Source organism: Gadus macrocephalus, chromosome 18 (assembly GCF_031168955.1).
Source record: "Gadus macrocephalus chromosome 18, ASM3116895v1".
NCBI lineage: Eukaryota > Metazoa > Chordata > Actinopteri > Gadiformes > Gadidae > Gadus > Gadus macrocephalus.
Window position 1 is genome coordinate 6,085,893 of NC_082399.1, and position 13,885 is coordinate 6,099,777.

Consider the following 13,885-nt stretch of genomic DNA (forward strand, 5'->3'; position numbering starts at 1 on the left):
CAAATAATAATGGGTGTGTGAATAAAAGTGTTTAAAGATTTAATAAATGCAACATCTCTAGGATTTTGCAAAGGAAAGGAAAATGTAGAAACTCTTGATTTTTTTTAATATGGTAAAAACCACAAAAAAACTGAGCTCAATGTGGCTAAATGACCGTCAAGAAAGTCAGACTGAGATGAAATTCATACCATTCACATTCCCCATGAGGACATGATGAGAATAGCAAGTCTAAAGGAAGTGGGAAATATTTAAAAAGTCAAAAGGGGTCAAATTAGAGCGAAAACAGTAGCTTAATGATGCTGAATGACAGACAATTAAAACGTGAAAACTCGTCCTTTTATATCAAACCAAAATGGGCTTAAAAAAGCTTAATATGGCTTAATGGCCTTTAAGTGAATCAAATAAATTTGAAAACAATCTCAAGGATACCCCACAGTATGCCCCTACACCCTGCTGAATACGTGCAGTATTTAATTGTTTTTCATGCGCAGTACATAGACAAATGTGTACGATATGAATTGTGTATTCTAGCAAACAAGGAAAATAGCTTCATCCCAATGTATTACAACTACAGACAGAATGTGTTTGTTTTATTCTACCCATTCAAAAATATATAAACCTTCTTCTTCGTTTGTGTTTCTACTGAATGACCTCCTTACTTTTAGGTCATTTTTAAAGCCCCTGTTTTAGCATAAGAATATTTCTCAAAACCAAAAAAGGTAGAATAATCAGAAAATGAAATGCAAGCACAAAAAGGTTGGTGTCAACCCCTGCCTCCGCTCGCTCCGAGTGCTGTGGGCAGGCTCAGCTGCCGCTCCTCCCACAGATGTGAAACAGGTGCCGTCTCGCTCGGCCTCCCCGTCCCCAGGCTCCTTTTAAGGCCATTTCCAAGCAGATCCAGCTTTATTAAGAGCTGCCTGTAAACCTCTGGGATGAGGAGGAGGGAGGCTGTGCCAAATATGGCAATTACACTGGATTGAGCTCCAGGGACTCGCTCCGCCGGGAGGGGAGAACCAGCGGTGAGAAGGGATGATGGGAGTGGGGGTCATTGAGGCAACTAACTGTGGATGACGGTGTGACTGTTCTGGTGGGGGTGAAGCATGGGTGGGACGGTGACACCCCGATGGGGAGTGTATATACGAATGGAAAATCTAAGTGTTTGGGTGTCATGGGGAAAAGGGATAGATTTATCCTTTCTGTAGATTCAGGCCATTGGCCCCTGGACAATATAACACCTACACCAAAATCGAGTAGGTGTTATTACTAATCACTGAGGAGAGCTTCAAGACGAAAGATTTATCCTTCTCTCGTTTAGTCAAAGACTGCCTAGTTTCTTAAATGGTTAACTATTTATCCTCAAAAGTGAATTAAAGCTGGTTAAGAATTCTAGAAGGTTTGGTAACGATTAGATTGAAAAAGAAAATGTCTGAGAATGTCCTGTGGCGAGCTAGAATAATGGAGCTCACTTTGATTCTAAGACTGGACAGAAAAAAACTCCTGCGTCTTGACAGGCAATGGCAGTGATGCAATGAATGAATGTACGAATGAGTGATCGGGAAAACCGAAACTGAACCAAAAATACTTCTCTGCAACTTCTGTCGAGTTATTTGAAATGACGGCAGATATTGGTCTGGCTCCTGGAAATGCAACTTTTTGGCTAGTTTGGAAACTTCCCTGCCAGCAAAAGCACCAATGAGCGTCGTTCAAACCCAGATGCATTAGGGCATGGTTTTCATTTGCAGAGAACAGATCCAGTCCCATATCCTCCGATTGTGCCCGCCCTTCCACGGGGGCAGGCCTATTTATAGCCTGGCTGCGAGGATGACGTTCCAGCCAAATTACTTTCTCACAGGCTCTTCTCCAGAGTTCAGCCTCTATGGGAGAATGACATGACCGCAGGCACCATAAAACACACTGGACTGACACGACGAAACAATACACGACACATAAATAAGCTGTGTAAAACATTGTTCCTTTATACCTTTAAAGAGGGGAACGCCGCCTTTCAACTAAAATGACCCATTGAACGCAAAGTCGGGACTTCTCAGATTCTCCAAACAAGCTCCATTCTCCCGTTGTACTTCGCTATTGTCTTTTTAATTGGGCGTTTTAGCCCAACAGTAAACGGGTGGAACATTGAAATGTTTTACGAGGACTGTAACATTTCTGAGAAAAGCTGAACCGTGCGAGCTGTGAGTGGAATCCAGTGGTGTGGACCCACTCTATGAACTCCATAAAACGCCTAGTGGGGGGGTCTTTCTCTCTCTTTCTCCCCTGGGACAAAAGCATCAGGGAACCATGTCTGACAATGTCATCGCAGATCGAGTAAGAAGCAAGCTATACTTCGGTCGGCCCATCACGCGCTGATATCTCTCCACAACACATAACCGCCCCCCCCTCTGAGATTTCTACCAGGGGGGTGGAGGTAGGACTTACAAAGTCAAATTCTGCTTTTATGACCGGCGGCAATGACCTGCTTTAAGGACCAATTCTAAAACAGGCTTATGTTTTTGAAGGATAGAACAGCAGGAAAACAAAAACTGTGCCTTTGTTCCAACAATCATTGACATTTGAACCTTCGCATCCCTGGTGGTCTTCTTTGCCACGCTCTAAATTTCCATCACCCTCAGAAAACCAGTTTCCACCCCCCCCCCCCCCTAAACCACCTCATCTCTCCGTCCATCCTTTCCTCTCGGACGGCCCCCACCCCGGGCTCTCTGCCGATCCTTTCACGCAGATATTCCCACGCTGTGACCCCACAAGCAGCCTTTCCAGTGGTGGGGACGTCATTTTCGGCATAACCGGATTTGTGCAACAGAGTGTGTTGGAATGTGTACGTCTGGGACATTACTTGTGTTTTCTCTTCTGTGTTTTCTCTTTTTTTTGTTGGGAAGGGGAAGGGGGGGGGGGGGGTTGTTCTTTTTTTTTCGTTGCAAGCTCACTAGTTCTGTCTGTTTGTGGTCTTTGGGCTGTGAGCCTGGCTGGAGTTCACCAAATATGGGCATATGAGAGGAATGCTGCCTGCTGCTGATGATGATGAGTGGAGAACGCTTCTTCTCGGAGCTTCTAAACTAGTCCAGCTTCAAGATCCGACGCTCGGTTTCCAGAACCTCAGCATTTAAAATGTACAGCGTCATCACTCACACTTTATAAATGCTCTTTGAGTGATTAAAACGTTGGTTGTACAAAAAGGCTACTCGCAGACAGTTGTATCCGAGAGCTCATCTCACAGTCCGAGGAAGACAGAATTGATTAAAATACATACACTGGTTGGCAGCCGATGGTCACAATAGCTGTTAAAGCAGTCTATTCATAAAACTTCCCATCACCAGCTTAAATTTAGCAAATAGCCATCACTTTGAGCGTGATGGGTCCCATACCAAGCCTTTTATGGAGCCGGCCACTGAGGGAATCACAGCCTTAATAGCACATAAATAACATGAGCTAATCAAATCAGAACCCTAGACCCAGATGACGGCAAGAATTCCATTGTGGTCAGAAGAGACGACTTAAAAGCAAACTTAAAAGCGTCACACGGATCCAGCAACACCCCAGATAAAGGACCAACCTAATTAGGACACAAATAGGTTCTGCAATAGGTACAATTTGTACAATTTGTGTTTCCCTCATGCAGAGATGTTTTCTCACCGTAGCAACCTCCCGTCCCAGCGGGCGCCATCACAAGCATCTACTTGGGAAAGTCAAAGCTCAGTTTTCACGTGGTGAAATATTCGGTGGGTGGTATGGCAGGGTAATAGATTTGAGACAACATTGCTGAAAAAGGTATTGTGAGCACAATTTGCTTATTCCTAACTGCCATTTTCAGGGCTTTGAATATTGGGAGCGCTGAAATGTGCTTACATAAGTACGTGGTGAGGAAAAGTACCGTTTCCAAATGATTGGGAAAAAAATAACGTATATGAATACTTTTTCAACTACTTTAATGAGTAAGCAAGCTTTATATTTAAAACATAAAACATTATAAAAGACCACACCACCTACCCCTTCTAATTAAAATCACAGATCTGCTCCAAGGCTTTGGGCAGCAAGCTACATTTCTAAGAACTTGTTCTATTCTGGGGCAATTTGGGGAAGAATGGGCATTTTCCTAACCCAGATTCTCCTCCACTGAGGATGAACAGCCTGGTGTACGGGTGGGGGAAAATGCACTGGACGCTTTTGGAATAGCCGTTACAATGAGAAGAAAATGCAGTTAAAGTGCAGACACAGGCGTGTCTTCCCAAACATACTAGGCGGCGGTGGAAACGTGCGTGGTCCCGAAGACAAAGGCGCTTCCTCCCTTTGTCAGAGGCTGCAGATCAGTGACAGCACAAAGCCATGGACAAGTTGGACTTCAAACGTTGCCTCAAACGTCCACATAACCCTTTGGCCCCGGCGGAGCCATCACCAGCGTCGTGTGTAGCATGCGTTCGTCAATTTGTCACTCTGCCTGGTAAATCGGCCGTAATGATTGATGGAAGGCGCTCCCCAGCCACTAGACTAGGGGCTTTTGTTTGTTGTATCCAAGCAAAAAACGAGGGGCTTCAATTCTCAATGTCTCCCCTCATATGACATTGTGATGACGATCCTTCATTGTATTTTGTTTACATGGATTGTTTAAAATGTATAAAAGAAAAGGGTTGGCGACGGTCCCTTTGGAGCACATATAAATGGCAGGATGGTGTGGTGCCGGACGGGACGCCACTCAGTCTTTTCAGTGGCGCCCTGGGCTGAGGGTGGCCGAGTGTGCTTCTCAAATCCGCAGTGCTGCCTCCTTCCCCCTGCAACGCCATTGAACAAGAGAGGGCAGTTTTCTAAACACCCGGCCTGTACTTGCACTGTTTACAGTCAAACTGCTCTTATCCCCAGAACCATCAGTGTGTCAGTGGCTTGGACCGCCCCTCATACACAATCTCAATCACTGGCTTTGTGAGTTTCTCTGACCCTGTACTACCTTGGGCCCCAATATGATTATCTGGAATGCTCCATTCATCTTCTCTTACGAGCCAACCAAGAAGAAGTAGTATAGTAGTCTAAAGAGTAAAAAAGGTTTCAGTGATGTGGTGGATAGTTTTTCTGCAACTGGCAACACGTAAGGACTATTGACTATGGTTGGATTTTGTTTTACTTTTGAAAAGATGTGTGATAAGCCTCGTCTGTGGCACAGATATCCCTGTTCCCAGGTAAGCCTGATAAGGCTTAAAACTCTAACTTTGCTGGCCCCTGGTTCTATGCTTGAAGGATCACCGACACTACTCACCGATTCGTCGAGGGCGAAGCGCAGGCAGCCATGTTCGTACAGCACAAAGAATCTCCTCTGCCATTTCTATCAGGGCAAACAAGGACATAAAAAAGTGTTTACATTTCTGCAGACTACTAGCATTGTGAGAGATTCTATAAGTTCTGCTCATGAAAATGTTAGGGGACAAGTTGCCTTAACATAAACTTAACGAAAATTGTTTTGTAATGTCCTGAACCTCAAAGAAAGAAGAAAAAAAAAAGTGGAGGGAAGGATAATTTGTGTACTAAAGTCAACTTAGCGAATCTCACAGTGCTCAAACCTGCGTCATGTAACTCGTCAAGTATCAACAAGAAAGGCCTTGCAGGAATCAAACGGCTCACTGCTTCAAGCACACTTGGCCTGCCAAAGCCAGTGGCGGGAAATCTCTTGGCACACAGGAAGTGATGCCATAAGCAAACAATACGAATGAACGCACACATAAACTTAACAGCTAGGAAGACATTTCCGTTGCATGCTTTCCCATTTAAATCTTTAAAAAACATGCTCTCAGGAAAGCTTTGGTGAAATGAGTGATGGTTGCTGCCTGCTTGTTTTTTGGTTCCCAACATACATTTCTGGGGGTTAGAGGTAAAAGGCTGAAACCCGCCTACCCCTTTATGTTTAGAAAAACACAGCCTGGTATGACTAACATGTAGGGCTACATGCATTCTTACCCTGGATCTCTGCATAGGATTGTCAAAGTCAGTTCCTTCTGGGGCCAAGCAAAGCCATCCCCCATAAATGGGTTTAGCCTGTAAAAGAGGGAAGGGGGGGAAAAGCAATTTAGGCAATCATTAAAACTGTAAGAGTGTCGGCTGGCACGGGGAGAGAGGGAGAGAAAGAGAGAGAGAGAGTAAAAATAAAGAGAAACATGCCTTTGGGGCCCAGATGGCTCTCTGATCACCCGGGCATTTTGCAACCACACAAACCCAGTCAGTGAGCCCTCCTGTTGTAATCTACTTTCTGCTTGATGCCATGGCTGACTACCCGCTCCCCGTTTCCTCACTGCAGACGGCGAGGCCCTGGGAGCTGGGCCTGCGAGGCATTCAGCGAAAAAACGCTGGCTGGGCATTTCATCTGTCTGGCATGCCTCGCCGCCAGGTCTCACGTTCACACAAAAAGGGCCGAGCACATGGAGTCACACCATGGACTCGTTCAAACCACTGAAATACCTCTGGCCTCGGCCGGAAACTAAACGGTTCAATGGCCAGAGGACGCATGCAAATAGGCCTGATGTCATTCACAGGCTGTCCCTCTCGTTCAAGTGTTAACCATTAGCAGCGGCCCCCGGCCCCCTGCCCTTAACGTCGGCAGAAGAAAAAGGGGAATGTTTCTTCTGCTCTGGAAATGCAGCTGATAATCAGCACTCTTCCCCCCCCCCCCCCCCCCCCAATAGCGGCCCGGTCTTGATGCTCCCTTGTGGCTGCATGCCTGCGTCTTGGATCTATACCTGCCCTGTTCCAACGTGCAGAGACGCGCCTATGGAGACCCGACTGCCGAGAGGAAGGCGTACTCCGACATGAGCAGCATTCTGGTGTAGGCACTCCGTGACCTAGATATGCCATATTTGCTACTAATTAGTCAGACAGTGATGGATGGAGGAGTACAAATGGCCGCCTGCTGCCTGCTGAATCCCGACTCAAGGAGTCATCATATTAAAAAGGGAGTACGGCAGGACTGAGCAGGAGAAGTCATGGAGGCACACAGCTGTTGAAGAACTCAACAGTGTCCCTAAATGTACAGACAGATGATATTATGCACACAGGGGGGGGGGGGGCTACCCTTCCGGCCCGTCAGAAGTCCTGCAGAGGCACCTGGCCTGCACTGCAGCCTCCCAGTTCACCCCAGCCTACACGTCTAATACAGGAACCCCTTCCTTCCGCCCAGCCAGGCCTCTGCTCCCCCGCCAACACTCCCACAGGTGGGCGACGTTTAATACTCCAGTTTCCCCTCCACCACGGGCCTCCTTAGGGTCCTCTCTCTCTCTCTCTGTCCTTGTGTGTCTGTGTGTGTCCCGTCTAAATGGTTACTCCAGGCAACTGGGCTCACAGGAGAGAGGGGGGGGGGGGGGGTGGCACCACAAAACAGACAAAAACAAACTGATGGATGTGACACAGGTGGGCGGTTGTAGGGGGAGGAAAAGCTATCTTACTGTCTTTACATTAAACAACTTCCTGCTGAAACTTTATTTCACTTGGCCGTGTAAACAAATATGCACTTTAGGAAATTCTGCAGACTGACATAATTTGGAATTTACCGGGCGCAGGGACAGGAACACTCAAAGAAGAGGCTTCCAGAATAAGCTTTGAAGGGAGACCCAATCAGATTAGGTCTGATTTTGGGACTTTTCGGTTGCCACCAGGGTTTCCAAGTTGAGCAGCTCTGTGAAACTCCGGTTCGCAAAGTCTGGTTATTCAAAGCAACACTTTCTTCCTTCAAACTGCCCATTCCCCAGCTCCTCCGCCATTCTCAACAAAAAGATTCAATCTGATTCTTGACCTTCTATCCAACTGCCCCCGTCACGGAGTGCCCCCCTCCCGCTGAATGCGATCGCTTTCCTCTCCGGAACACGGGGCAGTGGGAGAGACGTGCCGCGAGATCCATCCCCCCCCCCCTCCGCCGCCGTATCAACTCATGTGACTAGTTGAGGAGGGGAGAGGAAGACGAAAAAGCTTGGCAACAGATTCAACAGGTTTGGACTTGGCCACCTGAACACGATTTCAAAAAGGAGAAGAATCTATGGAGTGATCGGCAGCATGAAATTAAAGAATGTTTCCTCTTGTTCCAGCAGAGACCCCTTGCGCCCCCCTGCCCCCCTCCCCCCGCACCCCCTCCCGGGCGCACCTTCTATTCAGAGTCAAACAAAAGAGATTTGTTTGTATTGGACACTGTCCTTCCGCCGTCGGCTCCCGTCCCCGCCCTGTCCAAACCTCTTCCATGTGGGATATCGGTTCCATGATGCGGCGGCGGTGCCAGAGAGCCCCAGATGAATACAAGAGGGGGGGGGGGGGGGGGGCGTTCCATTTCAGATACTTCTACACTGAACGCAGGAGGGCAGCTTGCACTCCACGTCAGGAGCCGTTGGCGGCCACGTCGATGAGCTGGGGCTGCAACTTGAAATTAATTTACTAGTCGATTGATCAAATCGAATTAGTCAATTAAGTCCTTTGTTCTATTAACTATCATATCAATCTTACGGCGAATGCCCCTTCACATGTCACAAGTCAAAGGGATGTCTTAAATGTTCCCGTTTTATCGGACAAGCAGCTAAGAAAAACTAACACTGTTCCTTTTATAGTTATCCATGTGATAACCATTTGGAATTAACAGCAACGTTAAGTTAACTGCCACAAATGTTTGATATATGTACTTTATAAAAGACTTATGATTAATTATAGATTTGATTAATTTTCATATACACACTTTCTCCCAAAAGTGTGGGTTGATTATTATTATTACAATTTGAAACAATACATTTTCTGCCGATCGCCTGATCGACGAATCGACGGTTCATTAGCAGCACTTTCACTCTTTTGCGTTGCGCGCGTTGTGGAACAACGTTTTGAACTTGTGTCACCTGTTGTTTTGCAGGGCCTCAACCTCGCCATTAATCCTATGCAGTGAGGCGGCAGTGATGTTAAGGAGGCCTTGAGGTGTGAGCACTTTAAAAACGAAAGTTGTTTGTCGCTTTAGTGCACTGGGTCATTGGTGGGTCCAGTTCCAACCGCGTCCAATATTTCAAAGGGAAACCGTTTTATATTAAGTGTGTCTGTCTGTATATATTAGGGAAATTATTCTGTTAAGGTGTCAGAGCAAGGTAGACACCCCATACCAGTCCATGGGGAGGATGGCTGACTACTGTAGTTCTGTGGATGCATGGCGTCAGCAAGGCTTTCAAAGTGTGAGAAAGAGAGGGATTTGAGTGACTGGTGATGTAACCTGAAACACGCAGGAGTAATAGCCACTGGAAGGGTTAACTGCTTTACATTATCCACACACACAACTGCACAGTCTCATACAAGAACAGACACACAAACTGACAAACACACACACAAACAAACTGACACACACACACACACAGTACAGAGTGTGTGCATACACACACAAGCACGCAGCCAAACAAACACACAAGTAGGATGCAAGGATGCTGACGTTGTGCTTTTGGCTCTTCAGCCTTGTTCGAGAGCCCATCTGGACCCCAGCGCCTGGGATCAATTACAGGACACAACAGAGACCAAACTAATGGCCTCTGATTGAAAGAGGGAGAAAGTAGAGTCAAGGGAAACACAGCCCTTAATGCAATCTCTTCAGTATTTGCCTCTTTATCAGAGCTCCACTCAGTTGCAGATAAACAGACATGATGAGTAGACCCAGGAATGTTTTCTGTGAGCGGGCCTATCTAGCCTGTGTTACGGAAACCCCACAGGCTATGTTTTGTTATAATTTCTAGAATGTTAGTTAGATATGGCACATCGGTGTAGGGTGGAAAACAGTTGTTATCATTAGATTTCATTATTTCAATCTTAGTTTGTTTTTGTTTACAGAGTTGTCATCCCTTCAATGCTGGGCTCAGACACCTTAAATTATTACAATAAAAACCAAAACACTATAAAGCTAGATTTCCCGGTAACCGTAAACAATACATTGGTTGGGTAGCAATTTCTTCGCAGCTTTGAGAAACTAAAACTTTACAGGCATAAAGATTTACAAAAGATTAGACAACAGTTCTTAAAAGAGTACTGTATTTAAACTAATGACAGATGGAGACAATTGCATTGAGGGTCCATGCCTTAGTAGGTATTACTAGAATATAAACTGTACTGTAGTGTAGTATGTATTCAGCGTTCATGCATACCTGCGTCAAATCCTGGTCCGTTAGGAGATGCAACTCCCGAGGTTTGAAGCAGTTCTGACATTTACTCTTGTTGAAGATGTTCGCCTGGAATTTCCTACAGGGGTTTTCTTTTGCGGTAGACATTGTATTCCACTCCGCAGTCTATGGAGGATGCAATTCCCCTCGATATCCTTATAACCACGAAATCCCCGTATTCTCCTCCGAATTGTTCCTTTGCACGATTGTCGCGTTAAACTGTGTATCATGAAGACGGATCTAAACAGAACGCTCTTGTTGATTGTTTCGTTTCATTCAAATCAATGCTTCCCGAGGAATGATCCGCTGCCATCAAGCCAGCGGCGACCTCAGCATCACGGCCTGCACCCACAAAGCCAGGTCGGAAGAGGTGGCTAATCACGAGCTATCACAGCTCACAGGAGAGACCAGATCACTGGGATAAAGCCACAGAAACAACACATGCACCCAGGGATCAGCCTCACGCACCGGAGCCACGGTGTCCATCAGGCATCGACATACGCCCATCTGAATGATACAAACAATGAAAAAAGTAGATTTTTGTCTGCCAAACAGGCTGCTCTCCCGGGTGCAGCAGCCGCGGCTTCTCCAGACGAAGTTCGCCCAGTGCTCCGGTGATGCTAGCTGGCTTAGCCACGTTAGCTAGCTAATGAAATCCCCTCCCGGGTTTAGCTTCTTCAACTGGAGTTACAAAATAGCGTCCGGGATCTGAAAACGAACTGTTGTTCCAATCCAAACGGGAAGTCGGCATGCAGTGGGAACACCGTCGATCCTATCACGCATGCCAAAATTGATATTTGGGCTTTGGTTTCATAACTAACACGATTAGCAGGAGCACCCGTGCTTTTATTTTCTTCCCTTTTCAGGCGAGAGCTCTCCCAATGGATGGAGGTCGCGAGATCACAGATATGATGCTTGGATTTTACGAGTCTCGCGGTAGTTTACTGTCGCCGCCCACCACCAGGAAGACTGCTCCAGGTTTTTTGCAAGCGTTCGAACCTGCCTCATCCCATGTGTGGATCTTACATTTCTGCACAATTGTAGCATCAATATCCTTTTATGAAAGTATTTTAGAGGCCTTATTCTCTTCAAACCACCAACATAGAATTCATGCTTGGCTATTTATGCCTGTGTCTATTTTCTCATCGCTGTCAGTCTCTCCTTTCCAAAGTTGCGTCATGGGTGGAAAAAATAGAGTAGCCTACTTTTATTTTTAAGTATATATTTCTATACTTGAACATTTTGTTATATAAAAATACGACTGTATACTTTAAATACAATGTATTCATATTAAAGCAAATAAAGTGTTACTTTTAACTTTCTCTTTATTATTTTGTTACTCCAAACAACGTAATAAGAAATAGCATAACATACTTTTCTTCATGTTCTGTCTATTTACTTATGAGCAGATATTAATACTTTGGAAAGTTCCCAACATTGATCACTGTTAAAGGATTTCATTTTTTAAATATATAAATTAACATGTATTACAGCTGAGACTTCCATATTTCATCTAACCTTCCTTGTTGGCAAAATCAGGAGAGAGAGAGAGAGAGAGAGAGAGAGAGAGAGAGAGAGAGAGAGAGAGAGAGAGAGAGAGAGAGAGAGAGAGAGAGAGAGAGAGAGAGAGAGAGAGAGAGAGAGAGAGAGAGAGAGAGAGGGTTGCCAGAGAGATATTGTACACCACATATGTGTGAGTAATAATGGCTGACCCAAGCGCAGGCTATTATAGGCAGTAAGGTTCACCACACAGCGAGTGTGTCTGAGCCGACAGAGAAGGAGAGAGAGAGAGAGAGAGAGAGAGAGAGAGAGAGAGAGAGAGAGAGAGAGAGAGAGAGAGAGAGAGAGAGAGAGAGAGAGAGAGAGAGAGAGAGAGAGGGTGGGGCGAGGGAGAGAGGGCTGTATGAATGGGTAAGGGTCACAGAGGGAGCTGGACTAATACACTGTTATCCAACTAAACCCTGCAAAACAACAGCCAGTACCGGTGTGAAGGATTAGCTCCCTGGCCGTGATGTAAGTGAACTAAGAATAACAGAGATTACAGGTGTATATTCAGCGTGTCTGTCGTGTTGTGCCTCTGCATTCACCAGCTCGGCCGATGGGACCCATGGCCACACAGAAGACAACCACCCTGTGTTTGAATGCTAAATTTAAAGTACTGTTTAAATAGGGTAATGGGAATGTGCTGTTTTTCTTGAACAAAGAAATAAAGTTACAGTTGTTTTTTTCGCTTACAAAGTGAACCCTAAGTGTTTTGCTCCTTGGGGTGTCCAATGACCAAATCCCGGCGGTGACACCAGGCACGGCAGCCTGGCTAGTTTATATTTAGCAGTTTAGCCCTCAGACACACTTTACATGGTAAGTGCGTCTGAGGTAAGAAAACATACAGGCTTGTTTTTGCTTCGGAGGGCCAACATGTGTGTACATATCTCAACCTCTATTTTATCAACCAGTATCAACCACATTTGTTTGGTTCTGAACATATACAAACAAAGAATAACAGTTTACATGTAAACAGTAAACACCAATCAACTTTAAGGCAATAATGGCTTCTTTTTCCGTATATGTGTGGTATAACAATAACCGAAGGTATCAATAGGTTACAAGAGTATAGATAATGGTCGTCTTTCTCGACAAACCCTGCCTGAATTGATTTATTAGGATTGAAATTTGATCCACATTCAGTTGTAATGTCAACCTTTTTTAGGGAGGGCAGGAAGCACAGAGTATTTAGGTCTTAAGTTGGACGCATGACGCAATAAGATGAAAAGTATTGTTGACTGCAATGGAATCTTTTGCAGTATACACATGCATCAATTGCTATATTCCCAATACAAGTCTGCCCACTGCGATGTACATTCGATTGACTAGTAGACCATAAAGTCCCTGCTATTCACACCATTGCACCATTGTTTTCTTAAATAGAATGATCCAATGCTGTGGGAGAGCTAAACGGCCGGCCTGTCTATTCCCTGTGGTTCTGTGGCTCTATAGCTCGCGGCGTGTCCTGTCCTGAAGGGTTTGTGTCGTCCCTCCAAAGAGAACCATGGAGCTCCCTTCTGTGGTGGTGCTGCCACTGCTCATCGTGGTGGCGGCGGGGATATACTACGTCTACAACGAGGTCCTGCAGTTCATGTCCAAGTCGTTGGTGCGAAACAAGGTGGTGGTCATCACCGACGCTGTGTCTGGGGTGGGCAGTGGTGAGTAAGGCTGGAAAAAGTCTTTCGGCACAGCGAAAAAGACCCGTGCTGTTCAAAGTGAGCCATGGTGCTGTTCCATGCGAGTGTCCTTGTTTATAGACTAGTAATTACAGGTAAAGTTACGGTACACCCTGCCTCTGACACTCATTTGAAAATGATCTATTGGGATCTTATGACACTTAATGTAACTCAAGTGCTCATTCTGGGTATGGAGGGATTCATCAGAGGTTCAATCCCCCAACTCGAGACGCCCACAGAACCAAAAGGTTCATCCGAACCAGATCCGGAACGCTGACGGACTCGGAACGGATCAAGCTGTGATGGTTTCCTGAGCGGCGGTGGAAATGTACCGGTGTCGTTCATGTGCTATCAGCAGCTCTATGATGTTTGATGTTCTGTTTCAGAGTGTGCACAACTCTTCCACAAGGGCGGAGCCCGTCTGGTTCTGTGTGGGACCAGTTGGGATAAACTGGAGTCTCTTTTTGACTCTTTGACAAGTGATGCTGATCCCAAAGAGGTGAGGACAATGATGGC

The 13,885-nt window shown here is 45.8% G+C and overlaps 1 protein-coding gene across 2 annotated transcripts in view; it reads right to left on the reverse strand.

Moving 5' to 3' along the window:
* mprip (myosin phosphatase Rho interacting protein) overlaps positions 1–11,062 on the reverse strand; it is a 38,566-nt gene extending 27,504 nt beyond the window's left edge. For both annotated transcript variants that reach the window (XM_060037134.1, XM_060037135.1), the window contains exons 1-3: positions 10,137–11,062; positions 5,956–6,033; positions 5,261–5,326 (exon numbers count right to left, since the gene is read on the reverse strand). In XM_060037134.1, coding sequence (XP_059893117.1) covers positions 5,261–5,326; positions 5,956–6,033; positions 10,137–10,259 — 267 coding nt within the window. In that variant the 5' untranslated portion in view covers positions 10,260–11,062. The remainder of the gene's footprint in view (positions 1–5,260; positions 5,327–5,955; positions 6,034–10,136) is intronic.
* Between the last annotated feature and the right edge of the window lie 2,823 nt (positions 11,063–13,885).